Below are 25,880 nucleotides of genomic sequence, written 5' to 3' on the forward strand. Positions count from 1 at the left end.
CCAATAATGAAATTGAGTTGAAGTTTGGTTTTTTGTGTTATGCAATTTGGTAAATTGAATTAAAATGTTTATTAGCGCGCGATTCGGTTTGTTGTCATTGTTGTTTTGGTCTTTTTTTTTGTTGTTGCGTTGTGTTGCTTTTTGCAGTTTGCAATGCAGGCACAGTTTGTTAATGAGGCTGTTGAAAATTATTTAATTACATAACCAAGTTATATGTGAAATGCTTAAATGTTTTACAATTGATGCATCGCATGCTTAATTTAGTTGTGTGTTTAGTTTGGTTTAAATTGCAAATGCAAATTGAAATCTATACGCTTTCAACACACATCATCGTCCACAGGGGATGCATCATCTATTATTAACAAATTGTCGAATAGCTAAAATGCCACAAAATCTGTAAAATCCCACAAACATATAACATTTCATTGTGCAGTGTATTGCATAGTCTGTCACAAGAGTGACAGCAAATCTCTTGCTTATTTACATTTAAGTCATTTTTTATTGCTCTGTTGTTGTTTTTTTTTTTTTATTGTGCCTGGCTATTGTAGACTACAATTGAATTATTATGCTGCGAGAGAGAAAATTAAAAATATTTATGCTAATTTGTGTTTTTGCTTGATTAAAATTACAATTGAAACAAAGCAGTGGTAAAACGCCGAGAAAAAAAGAGCATGTGCCACGCCTACTCTAGAGTAGAAAAATATTTATGCAAATCCATTTAATGACAAACAATTAATTAAAATGATTTATATGAACGTTTCTATGGTATTTAATAGGCAGAGCGCCAACACGCACACACGTTACAATTAAATGCACATTTTAAAGTTTTTTTTATAGCTGCTATCTATGAGCAGAAATACTTTGGTATATCGAATTAGCCAAAATGCGGAATGTTGGCATTCCATTTGCAGCCATTACCAATTCAATAAATACCAAGAACGCACTGAGGCACGCAAATGGCAAACGCACAAGAGTATTTTCAGGCAGTGCAATACAAATTGCAAGCTATAGTTTATATATCTTATGTACATAACATATATGGAATAAGTGAGCAAGCTACAGTCGAGTGTGCTCGACTGTGAGATACCCGCTACCTATTTGGAATAAAGAAAAAGTGCGGTATTTTTCTTAAAATATATCAAATCAATATACCTAAAATATACTACAATTTACTGAAGGATATTTTTTGTATATCGAAGAAGTGCTGCATAATAGAGTACAACATTTTCAGAATTATTCTTTAAATATACAAAATAAATATACTGAATAAATATTAAAATACACCTAAGTCTATTTTTGGTATATCAATATAGTAATTCATTCTAATTATACTATGGGTTAAAAAAATTTGCGATATTATTATTAAAATATACAAAATTAATATACCAAAAAGTACTTAAATATACCGAATATTTTTGAAATATCGATATAGTACTACATTATAGAGTACAACATTTGCGGTATTATTATTAAAATAAACCAACTTAATATATCGAAAACATACTAAAATATACCGAAGGCTGTGTTTGGTATATCGATATAGTACTACATTCTCAGTAGTAGTAGTCAGCCAAAGCAATTAGTAGGCATTTTTCGCCATAAAAAAATTATATTTAAATAACTTCGACTTTTTGAGATGACACCTCTTTCATACAATTCCTGCAACCACAAAGCTATAATGCCGTTCTACTTTATGGGAAGCGGGTATAATAAATGGAGTTTGTTGTAGTTGTAGTTGAGGCCAAGACTGTGGCACACTTCTTGCTTACCTGCCATTAATTTGGCCATCACATCAATCAAATCGTTCTGACAATTCAGATCCGCAGCTGTTGCACTGTTGTAGTATGCGTAGCTCATGCAAATTTCTATGAAATTGAATTCCGTCCACGCCTGTTGATAGTCCACAAAATTGAAGTGTCTCAGCAGCAGCCGCAGCGCGTAAATTATGCCAAACTGCAAAGCAAGAGAGTGAAATGTTGTTTATTTATTAGAGCACGCCAGCTAGTTAGGTTTTATACATAGCAGTAGTAGTTCAATACAAATATTTACCTGCATATTTTTATCATTCAGCGTCATCAATTTATTTGTCATGCGATACAAAACTTTGGCCAAAACTTTTTCCTCTTGCGCAATTTGACGTTGAAATCCAATGGCAAAAACATGACCATCCGACGAGATGCCGTTGCCATCGATGTTGTTGCTGTTGCTGATGTTGTTGCCGTTGTAACTGCCATCAAAGTAGGCCGACGCCGCAGCGGCTGCTGCTGCCGATGCTGCTGCTGCACCTACTCCTTCTGTTGTGATGCCTTGCCCGCCGATGGCATCCGCAGACATTGGCGGAGCAATCGTTGAGCTTGCCCGGAATAAATTACGCAACGTCACGGACATGCTGCCAAATATGCGATAGTCGAAAAAAATCCCAAAGCAAATTGAAATTAGTTTGTTGAGTTTCAGTTGAGTTGCTTTCCTCTACTTTTGCTGCTGTTGCTGTTGATGTTGCTGTTGGCTGATGTTGTTGCTGCTGCTGTTGCTGTTGCTGCTGTTGCTGTTGGCGCGTCGTTTGCATTATAAAGCGGCACAGACAGCAGGCGGCATGTTCACGTACACGGGCATCATCATCGCCCAGCAGCTGCAGAAGTTCGTCCAGGAATTGAGCCTGCGGGAGATCGAAACGAACGTTGTAAATCACAAAACAACAGCCCAGAAAGTGAGCCAAGTTGCTGCTGCTGCAACAAATTTCGCTTTACGGGCATATTTACTGCAAGTTGGGGTAAGATCTAAGATCTAAGTATATTAAATTGTCGTATTCATAAATTTATTCGAGTAGTATTTTAATTTCTTAGCCAACAACAGTTTTCAATCAAAAGCTCTGAGAGAGAAGTGTCATTTCCTCTTCTGTACGTGTGTGGGTGTCTGTGTGTGTGTGTGCCACACTTGCCACAGACAGACAGAGAGACTCTCACAATTGTTTGCTAACTCTCAAGTCTCTGTACACGTATGTGCGTCCCTTTTACCATTTAGCAAATTGCTTGGCTTTGTCAAAATAATAAATAAACAAATATACGAGTACACACACACATATACGTTTATATACTTATGTGTGGCTGTGTGTGTGTGTGTGCTGCTGAAAAACCCGAAAGCAAAACAAACTGTCAATCAGATCGAATCGGATCGGGGGCAGTCTCCAGATGCACAAAGAGCCACACTTCAGTGCACAAAAGTTCAATAAGTGTATGTTGCTCGCGTTTACGGGGGGAGCAAGTACACAAGGAGGGGGGAGGACACACTACAATTGCTTTTGATGCCAGAAAATAGAGGGGGGATAAAGCTGAAAATCTGCACAATAAACAAGCCAAGCCAACAAATCGAGCCAAGCAGCAGCAGCAGCTTGTTGGCCTGAACTAAAATGCGCTTGTGGTTTTTCAGTTTTCTCTCTTTTGAGGTCTCTTTTTTCCAGTTTGTGTTGTAATAAGCCGATTCAATTGAACTTACCTCATAAGTGCAGACAATGTCCTTGTTGTAAGCAGCCTCCTTCCAGCGGCAGGCGTTAGGCATGCCATCAAAACGCTTATCCTCCACATTTCCATCATTGTCATTGTCGTTGTCGAAGGCACTGTCGATATTTGCGTAGTAGGAGCGCAGGAGTACGTAATTCAAATTGGATATAACTTCAGCATATTTATTCTGGACCAACCAATATTTATTGTAATGACACAGTCGAAGTTTGCTCAAGAGCAATTTCGGTGAAATGGCAAACACGCAGCATGAACCCGGCTCATTAAATTGTTGGTTGTCCTCTGCCAGCTGCATGCGATTCGATTGCAATTGAAAATCATTCAAAAGAGCAACGAGCAGCTCATCATTATCAGTGGCTGAAGACCTGGCACATATCCTGGCCTCGTCTGCTTTCAAGTTGTCATCGTTAGAGTGCCATTGTTGCTGCTTTGGGTCCTGATGCTGCTGTTGCTGCTGCTGTTGCTGTAGCTGCTGCTGACTGCTTAAGGCATTATCCAGATTCTTTGTAAAAGTTTGTTGGCCAAATGTTTGGCCCTGGCCAGGACCCTTTTGTTGTCCACTTGGCTGCTGCTGCTGCTGCTCTGACTCCGACTCCGACTCCGACTGCTGCTGCTGCAACTGCTGTCGTTTCTGATGAGCATGATAATGACATGGCGGCACTGTCAAATATTTGGACACCACATGCGGAAATATCTTATCGAATGCATTCAACGCTTGTATGACCACTGTGTGTATCTCGTCCTCAAAGCCCTGCAACATACAAAAAAACATACATGAGAGAAAATGGCAAAAGTTTTGGGCTAAATTTCTTTATACAAGCTCGTAGCATGGCCTCGAGAATAGAGACTTGAACGTAAAAGAACTCGAGACGTTCCTCGCCTCCCTTCACTCTTTCTCTTACCCTTTTCTTTTTTTGTTGCCCAAGCTCAGTTTGCGCTGTTAAGCGAATTTGTGTTTTATTGTTTGCACAAGCAAAAAGTTTTGCACAATCATACATGTGTATGTCCTGTATGTGTGTGTGTGTGGGTGTGTGTGTGTGTGTCTGCATTTTTAACGAATCCTAACAAGCTTTTCCTTACCCCCGAAAACTCCAGGCCGAAGCAATGGCCAAAAGGGCCATTGTTATCACAGTTGCCTTGGGGCCCTCAAGGGAAGATCTCACTCTGCATACAACAGCAGCAACAGCAACAGCAGCAGCGGCAACAGCAATGGCAAGTGCCATTGAGACGGATTTGCAGCCATTATATGGGGCAGGCATCTAATGTGATTTTCCAGCTGGCACGTCCGTTTGCCGCTGCCACATTGCAGTTGCCGCTTGCCACGTTGCAGTTGCATAACAACATTGCATAATCAAATTGCGCTTTTGGGTGGCCAGAAGCAATTTAAATTTTCGGCCGTCCACTAAATTATTGAATTCAATAAGAAAACCGCCTCTCTCGCTCTCTGTCCCGCTCTCTCTCTCTCTCTCTCTCTCTAATCCCTATTCGAATGCAAGCCACATTCTATATATAGTATGTGTTCCTAACCAATTCTCAAGAGAGAAATCAATGTGCAAGTTATGCGCACATTCTACATTTGTCTGCGTTCGAGAGTGTGGGTGGAGTGAGAGTGATAGAGAACAGAGGGGAGGGGAGGACGGCAGGGATTGGCAAACGGATGCGCTGTTCCCTTTAGGGGCATTTGCACTTGCACATTGCGAAGGCGATAAGAATTTTCTTTCTTATTTTCAAATGAAAAACAACCCGACACAAAATGCCGCCAGCTAAGCTTGCAACTGCAGCAGCAGCAGCAACAACAACAACAACTACTGAGAGTGCTAGAAAATATTCAAAAGCCAGCAGCAGCCATTGATATGGACACGTGTCTGTGTCCGTATGTTCGACTCTTAGTGTGTGTGTGTGTTTGAGGGTTGTGTGTGCTCGCCTGCATGTGTTAAAATATGTTAGCTTGTTGGTTTAACATAAAAAAAGAAAGCAAGAAGTAAAGAAAAACGTACAGCGAAAAGGTGGAGGCGCATATTTATAGAATGCCATGGAAAAAGATGCAAAATAACACACACACAAACAGAGCAAAAAAAAAAATAGAACAAATAATAAAGAAGCAAAAAGAGAAGGGCAAACAACGCGGCGTATGCGTTATGCATAAGTGTGAGGAGGTAGGAGGAAAGTGAGTGAGCAAATAACAGGCAAAGATACGAGCATACACAGATAGATAAATGCATGCAGCGCATCGTTTGCCACATTAAGTCGTGGCAGATAAACAGACAGACCGACAGACAGACGGACGGACAGACGAGAGTTATCAAAGCGACGCCTGCAGCTATGCAACACTATTGTTGTCGTCGCTGGTCAACTTACCTTCAACAAAATGGCCAGCAAATGCGGCAGGCTGAGACGTGGCTGCAACTGCAGGCAGCGACCGGCGCCCGTTGCTAGTACAAAGCTGCCCACAATTTGCTGCACGCCGCCACGCAAAATGGGATCACAGTGAGCGTGAAAGAGCAGCACATCCGACACAGCTTGGCCGCCAGCAGCTACAGGTGGTGTGGGCACAACACTTGCCACCTCCGTGGAGGGACGTTTGCGCAGGGATTTGGTGCGCTTGGGTGGACGTGGAGGCAACGCCGTTGGTGGGGCATCTTCGGCCGCAATCGTGATGCGATACGAGCTGCCAATGATTTCGGATCGCGTGAGTTTTGTATTCGATTTGTGTGTATTTGACAATCGTCTAGCCTCTAGTTGTTGTTGCAAGAGCGCAGCATCAGCGCTGCGACTCAGCGGCGTTTGTTGCAAGTAAGCTGGACCCGTGCTGGGACCAAAGTGATCGTCCTTAATGTCAAGCAGCAGCAGCTGATTGTCAACATCATCACACGACTGCAGCAATGAACCGCTCAACGAATCACGCTCCAGCTGGCCAAGCTCCTCGCTGCGCTGCGAATTGTTGCTACTTTGCGGACTCGAAGCTTGAGTGCTGTCGCCACTCACAGTCTCCGTCAGCAGCTGCAACTCAAGTTCGCTGATCTCCAGCGGCAGTTGAAGCACACGCGGTGCCAGGCGCACACAGCTGGCAATCACTGTCAGTGACAAACTCTTGATGGACACCCGGCTAACATTGTCTGGCTGCAGTCCAGCAGCTCGACCTGTGAGCAGAAAACGTGCGGCGAGCAGACGAGCGGTGTAGTAGACCAGCGATTGCTCGAGTATGCTGCCAATTTTAATGCTGATTAGTGCTTGGGCCAAAATCGTCTGTTTCAGCGGCGAGTTCTCGGCCAGAAAGGGATTAGCTGCACAAAAAGGATAAAGAATCTAATTAGTTGCTGTTGCCGTTGCAGATTGAACTCAGCTCTAGTCTTACCATTTGGTGTGCGTCGCAGTTGCGGCTCCTCCACTTCGTCTTCCACTTTTACGGCTGGTGCATCCATCAGCAGCGCCGTGGATGCCGTATACGAGGCACTCGCCGAAGCGGACTCCTCGATGGGCGTGGGCGTTTCGGCTATCGAGGGATGACGCTCCTGGACACTGCTGCTGGCCAGCGAGGATGTGAGCGAGAGCGTCAGGGAGGCCGTCGATGCGGCATCCGATTTATCAGTGGTTGGCGCCGACTTGGCAGGCGTGTTGGTGGATTTCGGGCCACTTGATTGACGAAAGAGCTTACTGACCGACTCCGAGGCTGCAAGTAGTCCAAGACAATTCAGTTGAGAGGACTTTAGCAGAGGCAGGTCCACAAAACTTCAACTTCAACCTCCCGATAACTTTGTCTGACACTAATGCCCACGCCCAGCTTGGCTAATTGTGGATTGCCTTGCTGCCAGCTTTACCTCCTCCACCAACAGTCTTCGCATCTTTCTTTATGCCTCCCCTGCGTTGCTCAACTTGCAGCCAATTACCAGGCACATTTGTCTGTCGCGACTGTGAGAGGGAGAAGAGGAGAGCTGGTCTTTGGGGGCTTTTAAGAATGCAACAAAACGGGAAATGTTGTAAACTTTCCAAACACGAGACGGCAATAAACATGAAACGATATACCCAGAAAACTTTCAGTTGGCTAGTCACAAACCGCTTAAACTATTCCGTTAAGCTGCTGTTTATACACTGCACAAAATGCGGGGACATAACTATTATGCAATTGCAAAGCAATAAACATGGCAATTAATGAGCAAAATATTGATAGAGAAAACTGAGGAAGAAAATGACAAACAAAAAAGTGCAGGAATGAAAAAAAAAGAAAAGAGAGACAAATGAAAGAAGTTGGTGCTTGTAGTTAAATGTTTTAAAATTATTGTGTAGGAAAATGATAAAAAAAAAAGATAGAAATGAAAATAAAGTAATTTTATTATTTGAAAATCATTATACTAGTAAAATAACAATATTATTATGAGAATCAACGAAATACAAAAGCGTGAATAAAGAAATATATATATTGCAGGGTATCTGCTAGTCCATCTAATGTTCACTGCTAATCTGTACCGCACATTCTTCACATCCCCCTTTGGCATTGGCCACTGCTATTGGAAATTAATTGAAAACTCAAATTTTATAGTACACACCATTTGTGTGTGTATAGATATGTATGCGAACTTGTGTGTGGCAAGGCCAAAAAGGGGGGAAGTAGGAAAGGGGGAGGCAAGAAGTGGGTTGCGCCGCAGACCGCAGCTGCACTTAAGTTGGCTTAAAAAATTGTTTTTATTTAGCTGCCGTATCTGTAAGATGCAATTTCTACTCTTGTTTTTCATGTTGTTCTTCTAGTTGTTGTTTTTGTTGTTGTTGTCGTTTTCTAATGGATGTTCCGGCCGCATGCACGCTTTATAAAAATTAGAGCAACGGTGCCAAGCGGAAGCGGATATAGTTGGAAGTGGGAATGGGAAGCAGTAAACAGTTTATGCTGTTTATACTAAAACAGTCAGCAGCCAGCAGCAGCAAAGGATGTTCAAACGCTTGGCACAATTCGAACTTAAGATGAATTGAAAGCGAAGAAATTGCTGGCACTCTAAGTATATGGATTGCCAAGCGTGCTTCAGTTGAAGAGTCGGAGGAGGTAGTGAAAGTTTATATATGGAATTGAATATGTATACAGAATGAACCAGATAACATCTAAACGAACACAACATAAAATACAACAAATATGTTTTGAAAAAAATGTAAAACTTCACATTAATATTGATTTAATCAATGATTAAGTTGAAGTTTTAATTTATAACACAGCAATAATCTGCCTAAGGCTGAACTGCTTCTGTTGAGTTGAGAAGGTAATTAAACTATATATGGATTCGAATATGTATTAGGTATGACTAGATAACATGTAGTAGGTCTTAAGGGAGGTAAGAGAAATATTCGAATATTCTTTGCAAATCAAAGTTTAAGTAATAAATTATAAGATGTCTAAAATTAATTTGAAGAGACTGAACTGATTGCCCTGATTGCTTTAATTGAGTTGAAAAGATAATTTATATATGGAAACGAAAATGTATTTAGAATTATATGAAAATGAAATTCATATGAAAAGGAAATAAGACAAATATATGAATATTCATTCGAATATTGTAAAAGAAGAAAGATAAATATTTGAGAATGCATTGTAAAACTTCTGGTTTATATTGATTTAAGCAATGTTTAAGCTAGAGTCTCAAGTTATGAAAATACAATGTTAAGACTAAAATAATTTGATATAGGCGACTTCATCACTTTTTGAACTGAGCCGTTATTCTAAAAAACTGTTTCTCTTTCCTCATTAACCAATTGAGTTAACCAATTATATAAAATATCAATCTGATAATAATAATAGTTTCAATAGTCGAGATTCATTTGAAAAGTAATCTTTTTTCTTTGCTGAGCGATAATTCTACTAAATTGTTTGCCTTTCCAAATAAAGCAAACTTTTTTTAATCAATGATACAATACAATAACTACTGTATAATACAATAATAATACTTATAATAATTTCATAGTACAATAATAATAATACTTATAATAATTTCATTACAATAACTTGCCTAAGATTATGATAATTTCCAAGACACTCTTTGAACTGAGCCATACTTTACTAAATTATTTGACTTTCCAAACTTAACAAAACCAACATGAACTGCAGATGAAAGTTAAGCAACATTCAGTTTATTTGAATAAGAAGATTCTACAATAATTACAAATCTAACTAAATTCCTTTATTATGAATTCATTTTCCTACTTCAACATCAACCTCAAATCCCCAAGCTAAATAAGATAATTAAATGCAGCGGCTGCGGTGGCAAGCAGCAACTCAATTGTGTAAAAGCTTGAAGCTCTAAGAAATTGCAACTAATCAGTTGCACATTAAAGATGAGATGCTTTCACATTAAGCACTCTTATGCGATGCCGTAAAATGCATTTGCTTTGAAGCGGTTAAGCATAGCTATAGGTTGATTTAACTTTTCTCCCCTGCCCTGTCTCTTAACTTTACTTACATCACAAAACCAAATTGGTGAAGATAGTTGATAGTTAAGTTTTAATGCACATGAAATTAGTGTGTTCATTGCGTCTGTAAATTTAACCGAAAAGTGTGTTACAACAAAATGGCTTGGCTTTGGTTTCCTTTTTCTTTTTCTTTTCCTTTTTTTATGCGTTACTTTTTATGTGCCATATGAAATAGTTGCGCGTAGTTTGAGGGGGAGAAAAAGGCAAATGCATCATGTACGTAATTATGTTGGATTGTTTGCTGTATTTTATGCTTTAATAGTTGGGGAACTCAAAGAGAGGGAAGGGGAAAGAGTTTGCAGATGGCTCGGGGGCGACTCTTGCAGTTGAGTGGCACACAAATTGAAACAGTTATAAAACAGCGGCAGTTCCCCCTCATTCCACAACTCAACTCAAAAAAAAAAAAAACTTTTACTCAGTTTTGTTATTTAAAATCACGTTAAAAATAAGAACAACAACAGCAAGAGCAGCAAATAAAACTAGCGGGCGTACAACATATATACATACATAACTATGTGTATGTGGCATATAAAAAGTAAAGAAGAAAAAACTCTTAAAAAAAAAACGAATGCAAAAATAAATAAAAAAAAGTGGGGAAAAAAAGGGGATAACGTAGACCGCGTAGCAAACGCGGCAGTCACGAACGGAAAACGCGCAAGAACAAGATGTGGAACTGTTTTTGGAGGAATGTGAAGGAAATGGGGGTTGGCACTTTATGGGTGACACACACAAACACACACACACACACAAACACACACGGACACACTCATATAGAGCCAGGCTAAAAGGCAACTCGCTGCCATCTCACACTCTTGTGCTACTCGACTTCCCACACAACGGCAGCATATGCAAAGTAACCAGCCAAAAATTGTTTATGAAAACTGCGAAATTTCAGCACAGAACAAAGTCCAAATGCTCTAACGATTAGCTAGATATTTAAAAAATATGTTTTGTGTATTCTTTAAGTATTTAATAATGTGTTTTGATTAGAAACTCAAAAAATAAATAGAATGTTTAGTTGGAAGTTAAGATCATATTCCAATGGCTATAGTTCCTTGCATTATTGACCATAAAACTGAAAAATTAAATGTTGAGAGAAAAGTTAAGATCATATTCCGAATATATTGAATAATCTGACAATTTTATAGTAATATAAACTGAAAATTTTTTGTAGTTGAAAATTAACATCATGTTTCAATGGAAATAATTCCTTGTAATTTTTGAGTATTCGGTAAGAAAAAAAATGAGAAGCATTCATTTAATTTAACTTTTCGAAATATAATTGACATTTCAATTTCCACAAATATTATGAGACTTATTGAAAGAGTCTAAATTACCCTTTAAAAGCAATCCAATATAGAAATTTAAGCTATTTATTATTTTATAAAAATGGCGCTAATTAGTCCCAAATAGTTAATGGTTGTAATTTAATGTAATTCATTCTAAAATGAATGTTAAAAAAGTAAAATGCATATGTAAGCAATTCAATAATAAAATTTACCAACCGTTCGTTGAATTTCGATTTGCTATATTGCAATAATTTCTCATATTTCTAATATATTAAAATAGTTACTGCTTGCTGCAAAGAAACTGATATAATCAACGTTGTCTAATTCGAGAGTGAGAGCATGCAAATTGCAGGGCTTTGCCTGATGCTGTTTGGCTGCGGATGAAGATTGGCGGCAGCTGATATACATACATATTTATACATATGTATATGAAAAGACAAAAAAAAACATAGTAACAATAACATGTGAGACGGAGGGGAGGAGGGGACAGAAAGCAGCGTAAAAAGGCTGATAGCGCGCATAAGTGCACAACAAAAACCAAAAGCAGAAAAGCGTAACAAAAACAACAGCAACGGCAACAACAGCAGCGAGAGCAATAACGAGAGCAACTTCAGCTAAATGAACGCCAGATCCTTTGGCCTAGCTCACTATTCTGGCTTGGCTTGGCTGGCTGGCAATGCTAAATAAACTAACACACACTCCCACACACACACACACACCAACACACACACACGTAGTGCACACACACACAGTGACAGAGAGAAGATGTAAGCTTGCATACATGCAATTTGAGTAACCGCATTTTATCACGTAACCCATTTGTCTTAACCACTTTGTTGCCAACTTGCAGTCTGATGCTTTGGCCAAGTAGCAGCAGCATTCGCCAAGCGGAGGGGGAGGAGAGGAGCGGACTGAAGTGAGTGTTGTTCGCGGTAAATGCATTGCCATGCTTCAAGCTTAATCCGCAGCCCACACACGGACAGACAGAGAGACAGACAGCGAGACTGAGCCAGAGACGGCATACAAACGACGGACTTAAGCCCAACATTTACGTCAAATAGTTGTTTAAGCAGCGCTTGCACTTTTCTTTTTTTTCGGCTGCTTTTCCCTTTCTCCTTACACTACGCTTAATTAGTGCTTGCTCACCGCATTTCCACTTGCTTATTAACCCACTGTAAGAAGACAGAAGGACATTTTGTCAGCCTGCTTTTTACAGTTCATGGCTAAAGCTGCTGCTGCCTACTCAAGAGAGAGAGCACGAAACGAGTTCGAATGCCTCGATGTGGCCATTAGTGAATAAATGAATGCATTCAAATATCAACAACTGTTTGTGTGTTTGTACAGCGATGTCGTGCGCTTTTCTCAATCAAAATGAATTGAATTTTCAAATGGCAAACGGCAAATTTTATTTGTCAATGTCGTTTACTTTGCTTTTCTTTATTGTTGCTGCTGTTGCTGCTGCTGCTGCTGTTGTTGTCATGTGAACAGACGAGACATAAGAGCAACAAAAAGTTGCAAGCGACGCGCAACCAATGAAGCGACAAATGATGCATGCAACTTGACTTGCTCTCTCTCTCTCCTTTATTCTGTCTGTTGTGAAAGAGCAGCAACTTGTGCAAGCATTGCCTAATTTAATTTAGCTGTTGTTGTTTGTGCTGTGCTGTGTTGTGTTGACTCCATTGGGACTAGGCGAACATGGCGAACAACAACAATTACGCTTCATTAAATTGCAAGTGCAATTGGCAAAAGGCAACATGTAAAATTGGTTGCCAGCGTGATGTCCGCCCCAGCACTCTCTCTCTCTCTCTCTCTCGCTTGCTCTACTTCATTCTCACTCTGCTGCAATTATGTAAATAATTTGATTGCCATGCCCAAATATTGTAAATAAATGTGGTGAAATGGAAAACAAAAAAAACGAAAACGAAAACCTGGCGCCAACGGCAGACCGCGAAACGCAATAACATCAAATGAAAATAGCTTTTCAATCGCCCGCTTGCTGCATTTTGAAGTTTAATAATGAAATATTTGTCTAGCTGGGCAAACGTAAAATGCGGCATGACTATGAAATATGACGCATAAATCTTTACAGTAGTATCAGCTATTAATTATAGTACAGAAAAATGTTGAAATGTACTTTATTTTAATCTCAAACAAAAGGAAAATCAATTCTAGGTTTTTTTTTCAGTTTTTTGTAGCATACTTTTTAGGGCAATATATTGTGATAGCTCGACAAGAATTTTGTCAAAAACACTATGGAAAGATTTTTTTTATTTATGTATTCACATAGTTCGAAAATTATTTATAATAAGAGAACAGAAATAATGTTCAAAGTCACTACTTTCATAAATAGTTTTATTATCAAATTTCAAAAACTTCGCAACTCTATTAAGTATTTTATTTCTTTTAAGAACAACGCTGCTGCAGCTATCAATATCGATATTGCTAAATATATATTCAAAATTCATTCATATTCAAATACCTTCCCTTTTTAATCACTAGTTTTGCGTGGTATTTGCCGACAAAGTATTTTCGAAAATGAAAATAAAGCTGTTATGGTACATGAACAAACTTACCTGCATTTGAATGCGACAACAAATTGTTGAAGAATGTGCCAATTGTTGTTGTCTCATCTGGCATTGAATCAGTTGTCGACTCCATTGTTGCGGTTGTCGTTGACTGTTGTTGCTGTTGTTGCTGCTGCTGCTGCTGTTGTTGCTCCCTGACGCCAGCAATTGTTATTTCCGCATCGAAATCGATGCTGTTGAAGGATTCATTGTCGATGTCACTCAAATGCTGGGATCTGTCATCGCTGGCAAGCAGATTCTGCAGCGAGCTCTGATGCTGTACGGCCTGAGGTTTAGGCGACGACGTAACATTTTCGCAACCAGTTGTACCAGCGACATCAATCAGTTTATCAATCGTTGTAGTTGTTGCTGATGTTGTGCCTGTTGTTGTTGTTGTTGTTACTGGCATGCTTTGTTGTGTTGCTTCATTTAGTTGCGACAGCGTTGTAAAGCCATCGTACTCATCATCCGCAATGGCGCTCAGCAGCTCCATGTCATCGTCAGCATCATCGTCATCATGTTGCTGCTGCTGTTGCTGTTGTTGTTGTTGCTCCTCTTCATCGTCCGATGCGCTGCTTGCAACACATTCGCTAATGCTGCGTGCAGTATTTCTAATATTACGTCGCGTTGCTTTTTTGCCTGCCACCAGAGAGTGAGCGAGCGAGCAAGAGAGAGAGTAAAAGAGAAAGAGAGAATGTGCATTGGGTTAGCCTTACAATGTGTGTAAATAGTTGGAATCTGTGAAGCATTCCGCTGGCGGGCGAATGCAAATTTCGCAGTGACCTCATTTCAGTAGCGCTGCCGCCTAAAAGCATGCACTAATAATTTTCATATGCGCATTTTGTCTGTGTGCGTGTGCTGGTGTGTGTGTGTGTTTGGACAGACAGACAGAAAGCAGCATTTGCTTGGCAGTGGCATTGCTCAATTTTCTTCTTGATTTCGGTGCGGTCTATCTGTTGTCGTGTCCAACTGTCTGTCTGTCTCTCAGTCTGCTTGTCAGTGCTGTGTTCATGTCACATTTCCACATGACTGCACACACAAACACACACACACACGCATACACCCCCTCCCACACACACACACACACACTCACACAGAGGGAAATGCAAGTCACGCTCAGCTTGAGTTGATCTGCATTATTTACTTTACCTTCATCAGCAGCGGAACTCACTGCAGCAGCAGCATCTTTCTCGGTGTCAGCATCATCAGCAACGGCATTAATTCCCACGACTTGCAGCAAGTTGCTGCCACTTTGTAGTAGTAGTAGTCCTCCTCCTCTTCCTCCTACTCCACGCTGCAACTGTTGTTGTTGGTCCTGACACTTTTGCTGTTGCAGTTTGGCATTTGAATTCTTTTGCATTTGCATTTGTCGTGCAGCTGGAGTTGCTGCCGCCTGCTGTTGCTGCTGCTGATGTTGTTGACTTGCCCCCAGTTCGTAATTTTTCAATTGGAATATTTGATTTTTTAATGATTTCCTTCGCCGCAAATACTCATTGTGCTCCAGTTGTTGATTGCACAGCAGTTGGCGCAAACTTTGCCCAAGACTTTCCCTCTCCCCACCACCACCACCACCACTGGCATTCGCTGGCATTGTTATTGGACTCGCATCCAATGCTTGAAGTATGCCATTGATGACCTCCAGTGCCGCATTTATGATGGCGTGATTCGTTGTCTGCTGCGTGCTCAGCAGGTGCAAACAATAATCATAAATTTCAATAATTTGTCGACACTCTGACGTTACAGCCAGCTGCTGATGCTGCTGCTGCTGTTGTTGGTGCTGTGGCTCCGCCAAGGAGTCGCCATCATCCTGGTAATCAGACGAATAGCCGCGTATGAGCTGCGGCAAGAGGAGACGCAGCAAACCCAAAGCGCCAAGCACGCAGCTCGTTTGTTGATCCGTCAGCAGCATCTCTAAAAAAAGCAAGCGAAATTGAAGCAAGTGTTAAGAAATGTGGAGATGGAGACGAGAGTACAGTACATAATCGTATAGACAGCTTATAGTTAATGCCTTTTGTTCGGCGTGTGCAAGCAAGTTATGGACGCTGCTGTTGCCACAAATTAAAAACGCACTTCAAACTTTCAGCAGCATGCGGAGCATGCGTTGCCAATTTCAATTCACCAGCAAACACAACAACAACAACAAGAAGAGCAACATTGCTATAGATTGGTAATACCTTTGGCCAATTGCTGTTCATATTTCTTGGCGTGTTCTTGGCAACTTTTTCCTTCGTATGCTTTTTGCAACAAATTGCCGCCAATTAAATTTATCTCGTTGAAAAGTTTTCATCTTATATTTATAGACTGTGGGGCGCCACGCGATGTGGCACACACACACACACAGAGACACATACTTATAACATAGGCTGGCTGCGTTGCTGTGCTGAATGTTTGTTTGTTGCTTATTTGTCCTTTTATTACGTATACGCCACCAATCACAAAATGCCATGTTCCAAGTTTGTTACTCAATTAGTTTTCCCGTTTTCCTTTTTAGAGAGAGAGGGAATGTAAGGTAAAGTCGAGGCAAAATTGAAAACACATCGCTAGCATTACTGCAGGAGCAACTTTTGCGCAACTGACTCTCCGACTTTGACTTTGGCGCTCTGGCACAAAACTTGTTGCCCGCCGGAGTTCATGTGTTCATGTGTATCAATTAAATGCGCAATAAGCCGCAAAGAAACTTTTCTTCCCCATTTTTACTCTCTTTCTCTCTCTCGCTCTCAATTAATGTGTGTGATAGAGTGCGAGGTATTTAATACATGAAATTAATATGAAATGTGCAATTGGATTTCTGTCTTCCACTCAAAAGTTCGCCGTGCTCTTTTTATCACAATCAGTTGACGCATGAAATATTCAGCTTGATTGACTGACAGTCTGCCTCTCTTTTCCCTTGCCTATATTCTCGTACTCTCGCCCTTTGCCTACCTGGCTGTCTCTCATTTAACTGGCACATTTTACATTGAAGCGACAATTTTGACAATGCATTATATAATTCATAAGGTAGTCACAGTCACTGCAAATGAGCAGCGTAACCACTTACAGAAAAAAAAGAACACAAGAGAAGAGAAGGTAAATGCAATTGTCAGTAATTTTTGGCTATTAAGTTCGGTGGCTTTATTTCATAACTTTGATAAGTTTCAGCAGTTCGGGAACGTTGCCAGCCCGCTGACATGGTGAATAAACAGTAATTTTGAGTTATTGTTTGCAAAACTGTTGCCGGACCGCGACAACTGTCTGCATAAATTTTACGCTCATTGCTGTAGTTGTTGCCGTTGTTGTTGTTGACTTTTTTGTTTATCAAGTTGATTATCCTTTTAAAGCTGCAAAGGAATGAATATCTGATTCAATTTTGCATGAATTATTACAGGAAAGTGTCCAAGTGCATAAATTTCATTTCGTCTGCCTTACAGCCTCAGACAAGCAGACAAACAGAGGCAAACAGACAGACAGACTGACAAACAGCAGCAGCAGCAGCAGCAGTAACAGGAGCAGCAAAAGTAGGAGCAGAGCAACAGCGTTAAGGACCTTACTTTATGAGTGTTTGTTGTAGCATGCGAAGGCGCAAGACACAGGGCAGAAAGGCACAAGGCACAAGGAACAGTTGCGAGTGGAGCAAACTGGAGTTCAAGTCGAAACTGAGGGGATTTGCAAGTGCTGCTGCTGCTGTTGCCATAAAAAGAGGCGCCAGACTGTGCGCTGAGTAGTTGTTGTCGAGCATTGTGGCTGCTGCTGCACTTTGCCGAGAAGTGGCTTAAAAGTTGACACAGCCACAGAGAAAGTGATAGAGAGAGCGCCACACGAGTCATAGAAGTTGAAGCAGTTGATTTGAAGGTAAACAGCTAAGAACTCAAAAAGGCGCAACACAAGAAAAGTCAACTAATGATATTAGTTGTCCATTTCATTCTCTTAAATTTCATATGTATATACCATTTTAGCAATTGAAAAATTGGCAAATTTTAAACAATTTTGCAAATAGTACAAAATGCAAAGAGCCTCTCAAATTTTCTGTATAATTTAATCAAGTTTCAAAATACCATTTTCGAAATACATTTTGCTTGGCCGAGCCAACAAAATTTTATACACTTGAAATGCACTCGTAAAATTGCAAATGTATCTAAACTTTTGTGCATTTACCTTTTCCCAATGTTTGCCAATAAAATGTTCATGAAAATTCAATAAAAAATGATTTGTGTTGCACAAGTTTTCTATCTAGTTTTGTTTATTTGCTTCGTAGCCCATCGCATCCTATTTTTGTTGTCTCTCTTTCTATTTTTTTCCTTGTTTTTTTTTTTTTTTTGTTCACTTTTGATCTGTTTGGTTGGCTTTGTCTGTTTTGTTTTTAAGAATTTTTACAATGCAGACATCACATATTTTTCATCCTACTATTTGGTATGATTTTTGTTTGTTGGTGCAGTTATTGCTGCAGTTGCCAGCCAGCAAATGGCTAAATAAAAACTGCCTCGTTTCGTTGTCTAAAATCGAAACAAATTCACAAAAACAAAATACAAGAAATCGTATATGTAGATAAAATACAATGTGTAATCAAAGAGTATACGACTACAAAATCACCTTAGAGATTGCTAATATTGATGAGCTAAATGTTTGTTCTACTTTTGTAAGAGTCAACAAAGTTTTCTTTCTGAAAAGTTATATTCTATGGATGTTCAATGTATGTATTGTCAATGTTTGCGTTTTACAATGTAACACATACTTTATATACAGGGTATGTGTTATCGATATGACTGCAGATTGCATAATAGAGGTAACCAACTGCAATATAGAAATATAATTTATATCAACTGGTATTTTAGTTTTAGCTGTGGCTGCCATCCAACGGACAACCGACATCGGACAGACAAACAAACGCCATATAAAAGTCCCAACTTTACTGTGACTGACTGTGATTGCATTTACAGTTAGTTTGCAAAGACCCGAGAACGAAACAACGCCCAGCACACTTCCTGCACACCTCCCACACACACACACACATACACCCATCTAGTTGCATCCAATACTCTAAAGTCCACACTATTCGCTAGCTGTGTATTCTTTCCATGGTATTTTCAATGGATTTGTGGCTTTTTAGAATATTAAAAAAATATTTTATATAAACTCGCACACACACACTCATATGTGTGGATATATAGGTGCATTGCATTTGGCATTTGGAATTTGGCGCGTTAAAGCCGTTACACGCTTTTTTAAACCCAGATTTCATTATTGATGAAAATAAAGCGATTTTTGTGTTGGCATCGCACAAATGCGTCAAATGGTAAACTACAACAGCAACAATAAAAGCAACAACAATGCCTGCGTACGGATTAATTTACAAAACAAGCAACAAAATGACAAATAAAAACAATTCTAAATACTCGTACAAATAAATGCCACATCCCGACAGCTGCATTAACTATTGATGCGCTTCGTGTTTGGTTTTCAGTTACGAGTATTTTCAGCATGTGGATATACTTAGGATATCAACAAAGCATAGTATATACAATATATATTCCCTCTATATATATTGATGAACGTAGTGCAGACGTGCACACTTTTCATATCCGGCATTTGTTGGCTTACCAATCACTTTGTTCAGTCCATGTCTGGCCATAAGGCTTCTATTGCGCGCATGCTCAATCAAACTGATGCAATTTTGGGCCGAACAGCGTCGCTTCACCGCGCAATCGGCGCTAATGTTGCCAAGGAATGTCTGCAATCAAGGAAATTGTATATTGAGTCAATAATGTGATGAGTTCCAGTCAACGTGCCTGTTGGTCAATTTAGAATTCGGCTTGCACTTGACATCAAGACTTCAACCGGATGATGGCTTGAAGTCAATTGCATGCCAAGTTGGCTAATAAAAATCAGCTTTTAAACCAAAGTACAATAGGCACAATTCTTAAGTTTAGTTAAGCATAAGGAAACTTGTGCTTAGATTGGAAACTAACTGATATTTAAATGGTAAATTCATATTAATCCTTATACTTTTATGCTGCTCTCATGCAAGTATCTCAACATAAATTAATTACCAATTCTGGCATCGAGAGTCTTTTGTTAGCTTTAGAGGAAACTTCACTTACTTAACTAAGAGTTTTGATTAAAATCCTGACAGAAAAATTCTTGCAATAAATTTTTTTATAAATTCTAATTTTGCTGCTTGAGCAATTCATTATCAATTATTTGATTACTTCTAATTTTATTGCTTAGGCTAAATCAAATACCAATGACACTAAATATTAGTAATAAAGTATTAATCTTCCAAATTGCAATCATGAAATCATATTTCCAAGTATCAACACTGAATTGCATGCAACAGGATTCTTCGACAAGCATTAGAGTGCATTTTTATCATCAAATTACATAATTAACTATTGTCTATTGTATTAATGTATTGCCATTGTTCCTTTAACTGAATGGGGAATAGTCTAACAAAGCCTCCCCAACATTATTATCGCTCTAAGACCATTAATATGACTATGGTAACAATGACATAGAAATATTAACACCTGCAAGATTCTCCTATTAGCATTAGATTTAAACTTCCATTATAAAACCAACTTGTCTAATTTGTCAATAATGCAGTAGCTAAGCTAATCCTAATCTATTATTTTTATAGGAGCTTTTACCTCAAAGAGCGTGCACGTTTCGCTATCGTTGAGTCCCTGTTGCACGTAGCGTCCGAAATGTTTGACAAAATCACAGAGTGTCTCCTGGAGCAGCGTCTCTTTGCGCTGTGACATTATGGACATGCATTGCAACAGTCGCAGAGCATACCACTTGATGTGCTTCTCCTTGATTTGTGGCGCATAGTACGAGAATAGATTAAGGCAGATGCGAAGTGAACTAAAACAAAGAATACACATTATATAGCTGAAGCTAAAATGAATAATACAATGTTTACTTACCGCTGATTACCGTTCCTCTTGATTTCACCATACAGATCCATTAAGATGCGACTGACACGCGTCTTCTCCAAGGCACGAAAGATTTTATTAAGATTCTCCTCGGCGCTCATACGCACCACAGAATCAAGATCCTCGCAAAATAGCAACAACACATTGGTGGCAGTGCCACAATGAGCGGCATAGTTGATGTGACTCGCCAGCGAGGGAGACATGATGCATTCCGCGATCTGCTGGAAGCAGGCGATCTTTTGCTTTTGACTGGAAAGTATGGAATGAATTTTAGTGAAATAATTGATGGCTTAATTGATGGCTTTAAAGGGAGCGTAGTTAAAAGAGCAACTGTTAATGTTATTATATAATATCAATTATATAATATAATTATAGATGGCTCAATATAGATGATTTCTTTGCTCTAAAGAAACTCATTAAATCAGTCCACTAGCTAGAAAGCTGAGATATAATAAATAGAGGGAGTAGCTGCATATTTTTCATATAGCGTATAAATATTATTTTCACTATTGTAGACCCATATATTTCTTCTTCGATTACGCACATATGGAAGCATTTGGCTAGCGCCAGCTAAGCGCAGAGTTATTTCCGATGACGTCATAACTCAGGTGCAATCTGAAATTCACTTTCTCTAGCATTCTACGTTTACATCTGCTATTTGATCAATATCGACATAATAAATCGCATATATGCTGGTGCTTAGTGTCTTGTGGCCTGCTATTTCGTCCTTTTTTGCGCAATAGCAAACTGTTGCCGGTCTGTTGCAGCCCCACTTTAAACTGCTGGCAAACACAAACACAAACAAAACAAAAAACACACTCGACTCTCACCTGCATTCGGTGTTACGCAGTTGGTCCACATGCCCGGTGAACTTCTCGTACACACTGGACTTGTCCATATTGTTGTGTTTGACTATTTGTTAACAATAATACGATTATCACATTTTGTTTGGTTGCAAATCGCGATTGTTTGAAAATAGCTTGTCGAAATTTTTCTTTGTTATTATGCTTCCTCTTGCTGCTGAGAGCGCAGCTGAACATGTGTTTAATTCGCGTGCTGGGCAGCACTGCCAACTCAGTGCTGCCAACTCGCAAAACGCTGGCAGTGTTGCAAAGCGAGACGCTTTGTGCAATAGCTCTTGCGCGGCAATTAAAATTAACTGCGAGTATAGACAAAGTTATATCTTTTATTTTCTGAATATTTGAAGTAAAATACGCATTCAAATTATCTTTATTCATTTTTATTGTTATTTATACATAATTGCTGTTGCTTAAATAAGAACAATTGGTAATTTGTTCGTCGTTTTGTTCGTTGAGAATTGTAATTTATATTCTCTTTGTTGTTGTTTGTAAGTAGTATAGTTAACATTATTGTATTTAATGTTATGTTTTAACTTACAAAACTTAAACCCATACAAAAATGCTTTAAGCTACTTAATGTTAATAACAAACCCCACCATTTATATTTTTTATATTTTTTTTTTTTTGTATTCTCTGTCTTCTGATTTTCGTCTTCATAGTTTTTTCTGCGGGTTTGTTCCCAACGTGAAATTTATGTGCAAGATTAAAACAAAAAACATAGTACAATCACAGTCCATTGAAAAATATATAAAATTAGTTCGTGTGCCTTTTTTTTTCTTTTGCCCATTTTGAAAGTCATCAAATCAAATTCTGAAAAAGGGGTTTGCAGATATTACAACGTCGCTAGTTCTTGGATTTCCTTTATATCAATTTTTGTTTTTTGCTTTTGTAGATTACGTTGCAGCTCTAAATATTTACAACAATTTATTTATGTACCTAAACCTTACAAATTAAACTACGTAAAATGTGTGCACAACTTACAAAATAAGGAAAACTTTGCAAGGAAATAATGGAAAATATATATAATATATAAGAAGGGGAAAAAGAGAGAAAATCGCATATGTGCTTAAATAATTTATGACATTTTTGTTTTTTTGCAAATCGAGAGAGGTGGGTGAGAAAAAGAGACAGAAATAGACGAAGAAAGAGAGAAAGCAAACAATTAGGAAACTCGTCTAGGACAAAAGGACAATTTAAACAACTACACACAAAAATAAAACAGGAAGTAGAAGGATGACTACTTAAAGCGGCCTAAAGTCCTAGTCCTAAAAGGGAAACTAAACGTAAACATTTATAATTAGTTTCACTACAATGTAAGAGCTTTCTAGCCGCGCTTGGCGCGCAGCACGAGCAGCGTCAGCACCAGGAAGCCCAGGATCCAGGACAGCGTGCTCAGGTAACCAATATACACATCGGACTCGAATATCGCCCAACCACGCGTCAGAATCGAGCGCAGCGACGATGTGGCCAGCGTCAAAGGCAGGCACAGCGAGATGTATCTAAAGAAGAGAGAGATAAAATACCAATTAAAGATACAATATGGAAGAGAGATTCTTTTAAACGCACCTGAGCACCACAGGCATGCCCTCAATGGGCCAAATGACGCCCGAGAGCAGGAGCGTAGGATAGAAGGAGCCCAGCGCCAGCTGAATAGCATTGCGTTCCAGTTCGCAGACGGAGGAGATGAGGAAACCAAAGCACATGCCGCACATGCCCTGCAGCAGCGTCAACACAATCACCCAGAACAATTCGCCGTTGTTGGTCACACCAAAGACAACCAGCATGAAGATGAGCACCAACGCCGTCTGACCGCACATGACCACAAACTGTGTGATGACATGGGAGAAGAGAATCTCACCAGGTGAGACACCAGCAACCCAAGAACGATCCAGCAAACCCTAAAGACAGTAGAGAACATTTAAGTTAAGCAAACTGAGTTGTCATCGATCCACTCCACAACTCACCTCAGTGCGTTCGATAATCAGTGCCGATGACGTCAATGCAACAGCCAAGAAGAACACAATGCTGCATAAAGAATATACAACAACGAACAATGAATAACAATTGCATAATGCATACACAAAAGATTTGCAAAACTTACGTCAATATGACGCCAGGTGCCACAAAGTCGGTAAAGGATGGATTCATGGTGCCATAGATGGGCTCACGGAATTGAATTGGCACATCGCCGAGCTTGGGATTGTTGCCACACTGTCCCAACAGACCCATGGCAAAGTCACGATAAGCCAGCTGAATGTCGCGATTGAGCATGACGCCAATCTGTTGATTGGACATATCCAGCCACACTTTAACCTCCGATTGTTCAATGGTCTCATCATCCGAATCACGTCCCAAGGCAGCACGAGCTGTGAAGGCATCCGTGAAGTTCTCCGTGATGTAGACAGCACCCCAAGCATCGCCTCGACGTACTGCATCCTTGGCATCTTCTATGTCCGTATAGTATGTTTTAACCACGCTCGTATTCAGATGATTCAGATAGCGACAACCCAAGTTGGCAAAGTGACAACCATCCTCCCAGTAGCAAGTGTCCTAAAGATTTCAAAGAGAGTTTTAAAAGAGAGTTGTTGATGATTAGTTGATATTTAACTTACCGTATTGTTCATTTCGTTGTTGACAATGGCCAGATTCAAGCCTTGTGGATCACGGCCAATGGCCAAACAGAAGAGTATGACCTGCATCACGGGCAACGCGAAGATGAAGAGCATCACGCCCACATTACGCCACATGCGCAGCATATTCTTGGTGAGCAGAGCACGGATTTTGCCCTTCGATGTCACCTTGCAGAGATCGGCAAAGCAATCCTGGCAGCTCTCCTCATCGTTGGGATTGTTCTGTTGTCGCTTCGATGGTGGCGGACTATAAGGTTCCTGATTCAACTGAAGAGAGGAGAAGAGAGAAGATTTAATATGTTTAGCAACTTAAAGCGAGTTCAACTATTTTTATCACTAATAAATTATTCAGATTAACACTTGTCTATTAAGCTCCGTGAATTGTATGGTTAGATTGCTATATTTATATGTCAACTATTTATAAAATGAATTAATTACTACACAAACTAAATATTTTTAGTATTCAAATTAACTGATTAGATTGTAATATATGTAAATCAACTATTTAAGTTGTCATATAAATACCTAATTAAAACACTTCCTAAAACATAACTTATATTGTCAATATTATCTTTAATAACAACACATAAATTGCTATTCCAATGAGCAATTCTTGATTGTTTTGTAACTAAATAAAACAGCCTTTTGCAGCCTTACGTAAGTGATTAATTGAATTCATTTTAAATGCAGAATTTATCAGTCAACATTATTTTGTAAAGAAGATATATTGTTTTGATTTTAATTATAGTTCCATAAGTATTCAATTAAGTAAATACAAAAAAAAAGTGTTATGAAAATAAAGATCGTAATTAAACATCTCCTAGAAATATGGAGCTTAAACATATTGCTTAAATTCGCAATTTTAAATTGCTGAATGCCTTTTGCATTACTTGTTAGTGTTAATATTCGTTTTAATTATAGCTAACCTTTCAAAATAAATCTTTATTATCCAACTCAGCCACTAGTCTTTCGATTAAATAAATAATATTAAAAGATAACTTACTGTGTAAATGGAGCCATTGCTGTCGTTGACAAGCATCTCCTTGCTCTGGTGGAAGTTGAGACCGACGACGCCGCCCTCCTGACTGGAGCTTGGCTTATCCATTTTACTGCCAAAGGCCATGGCATGCAACGAGATGTTGTTACTGTTGTTGTTTACCATAATCAAAAGTACACACACACACACACACACAGAAAGAAAGATCGAGCGAGCGATACACAGATACAAATGATGAAGTGGGTGTAGATGGTGTTGTTGTTGTTGTTGTTGTTATAGTTGGTGGTGTGGTTGTTGTTGTTGTTGTTGAAGTTGAAGTTGATCGAATTGTGGTTACACAGATTGCAAGCATGCGAGTGTCAGATCAGATGGATATATTGTCAAATTAAAATCGAGAGAAATTAAATGAGTAACGCAGTTGAATTTTAGATACTTTAAAGGTGCTTAATGAGAGGGGGAAACTCACCTGAAGTTGACGTGGGTAACATCGCCCTTTTGGCTTTGGATGCGCGACAGCTTCAAGAAGACCTCCTCGAGGCTGATGCACTTGTACATCGAGAGCAGCACGCTGGGCGATTCCTCGGCCAGCAAATGTCCCGAGCGCATCAAACCAATCTTAATAGGGAAATTGCAATTTAAATAGATCTTTAATAGCAATCTTTTTTCCCAC

At 39.4% G+C, this 25,880-nt stretch overlaps 2 protein-coding genes across 2 annotated transcripts in view; both read right to left on the minus strand.

Annotated features, from left to right (window-relative positions):
- LOC133838529 (uncharacterized) overlaps nt 1-21,736 on the minus strand; it is a 49,626-nt gene extending 27,890 nt beyond the window's left edge. The window contains 12 exon segments of the mRNA XM_062269655.1: nt 1,770-1,953; nt 2,050-2,415; nt 2,417-2,656; nt 3,493-4,266; nt 5,874-6,799; nt 6,871-7,185; nt 13,825-14,454; nt 14,965-15,726; nt 19,390-19,519; nt 20,436-20,652; nt 20,715-20,972; nt 21,554-21,736. Coding sequence (XP_062125639.1) covers nt 1,770-1,953; nt 2,050-2,415; nt 2,417-2,656; nt 3,493-4,266; nt 5,874-6,799; nt 6,871-7,185; nt 13,825-14,454; nt 14,965-15,726; nt 19,390-19,519; nt 20,436-20,652; nt 20,715-20,972; nt 21,554-21,621 — 4,870 coding nt within the window. The 5' untranslated portion in view covers nt 21,622-21,736.
- Nucleotides 21,737-22,156: 420 nt separating this feature from the next.
- Nucleotides 22,157-25,880, minus strand: part of LOC133838535 (ABC transporter G family member 23) — a 29,200-nt gene continuing 25,476 nt past the window's right edge. The window contains 7 exon segments of the mRNA XM_062269680.1: nt 22,157-23,082; nt 23,150-23,481; nt 23,548-23,608; nt 23,685-24,133; nt 24,196-24,480; nt 25,217-25,358; nt 25,677-25,825. Coding sequence (XP_062125664.1) covers nt 22,908-23,082; nt 23,150-23,481; nt 23,548-23,608; nt 23,685-24,133; nt 24,196-24,480; nt 25,217-25,358; nt 25,677-25,825 — 1,593 coding nt within the window. The 3' untranslated portion in view covers nt 22,157-22,907.

The sequence above is a fragment of the Drosophila sulfurigaster genome, chromosome 2R, assembly GCF_023558435.1.
Source record: "Drosophila sulfurigaster albostrigata strain 15112-1811.04 chromosome 2R, ASM2355843v2, whole genome shotgun sequence".
Lineage (NCBI taxonomy): Eukaryota > Metazoa > Arthropoda > Insecta > Diptera > Drosophilidae > Drosophila > Drosophila sulfurigaster.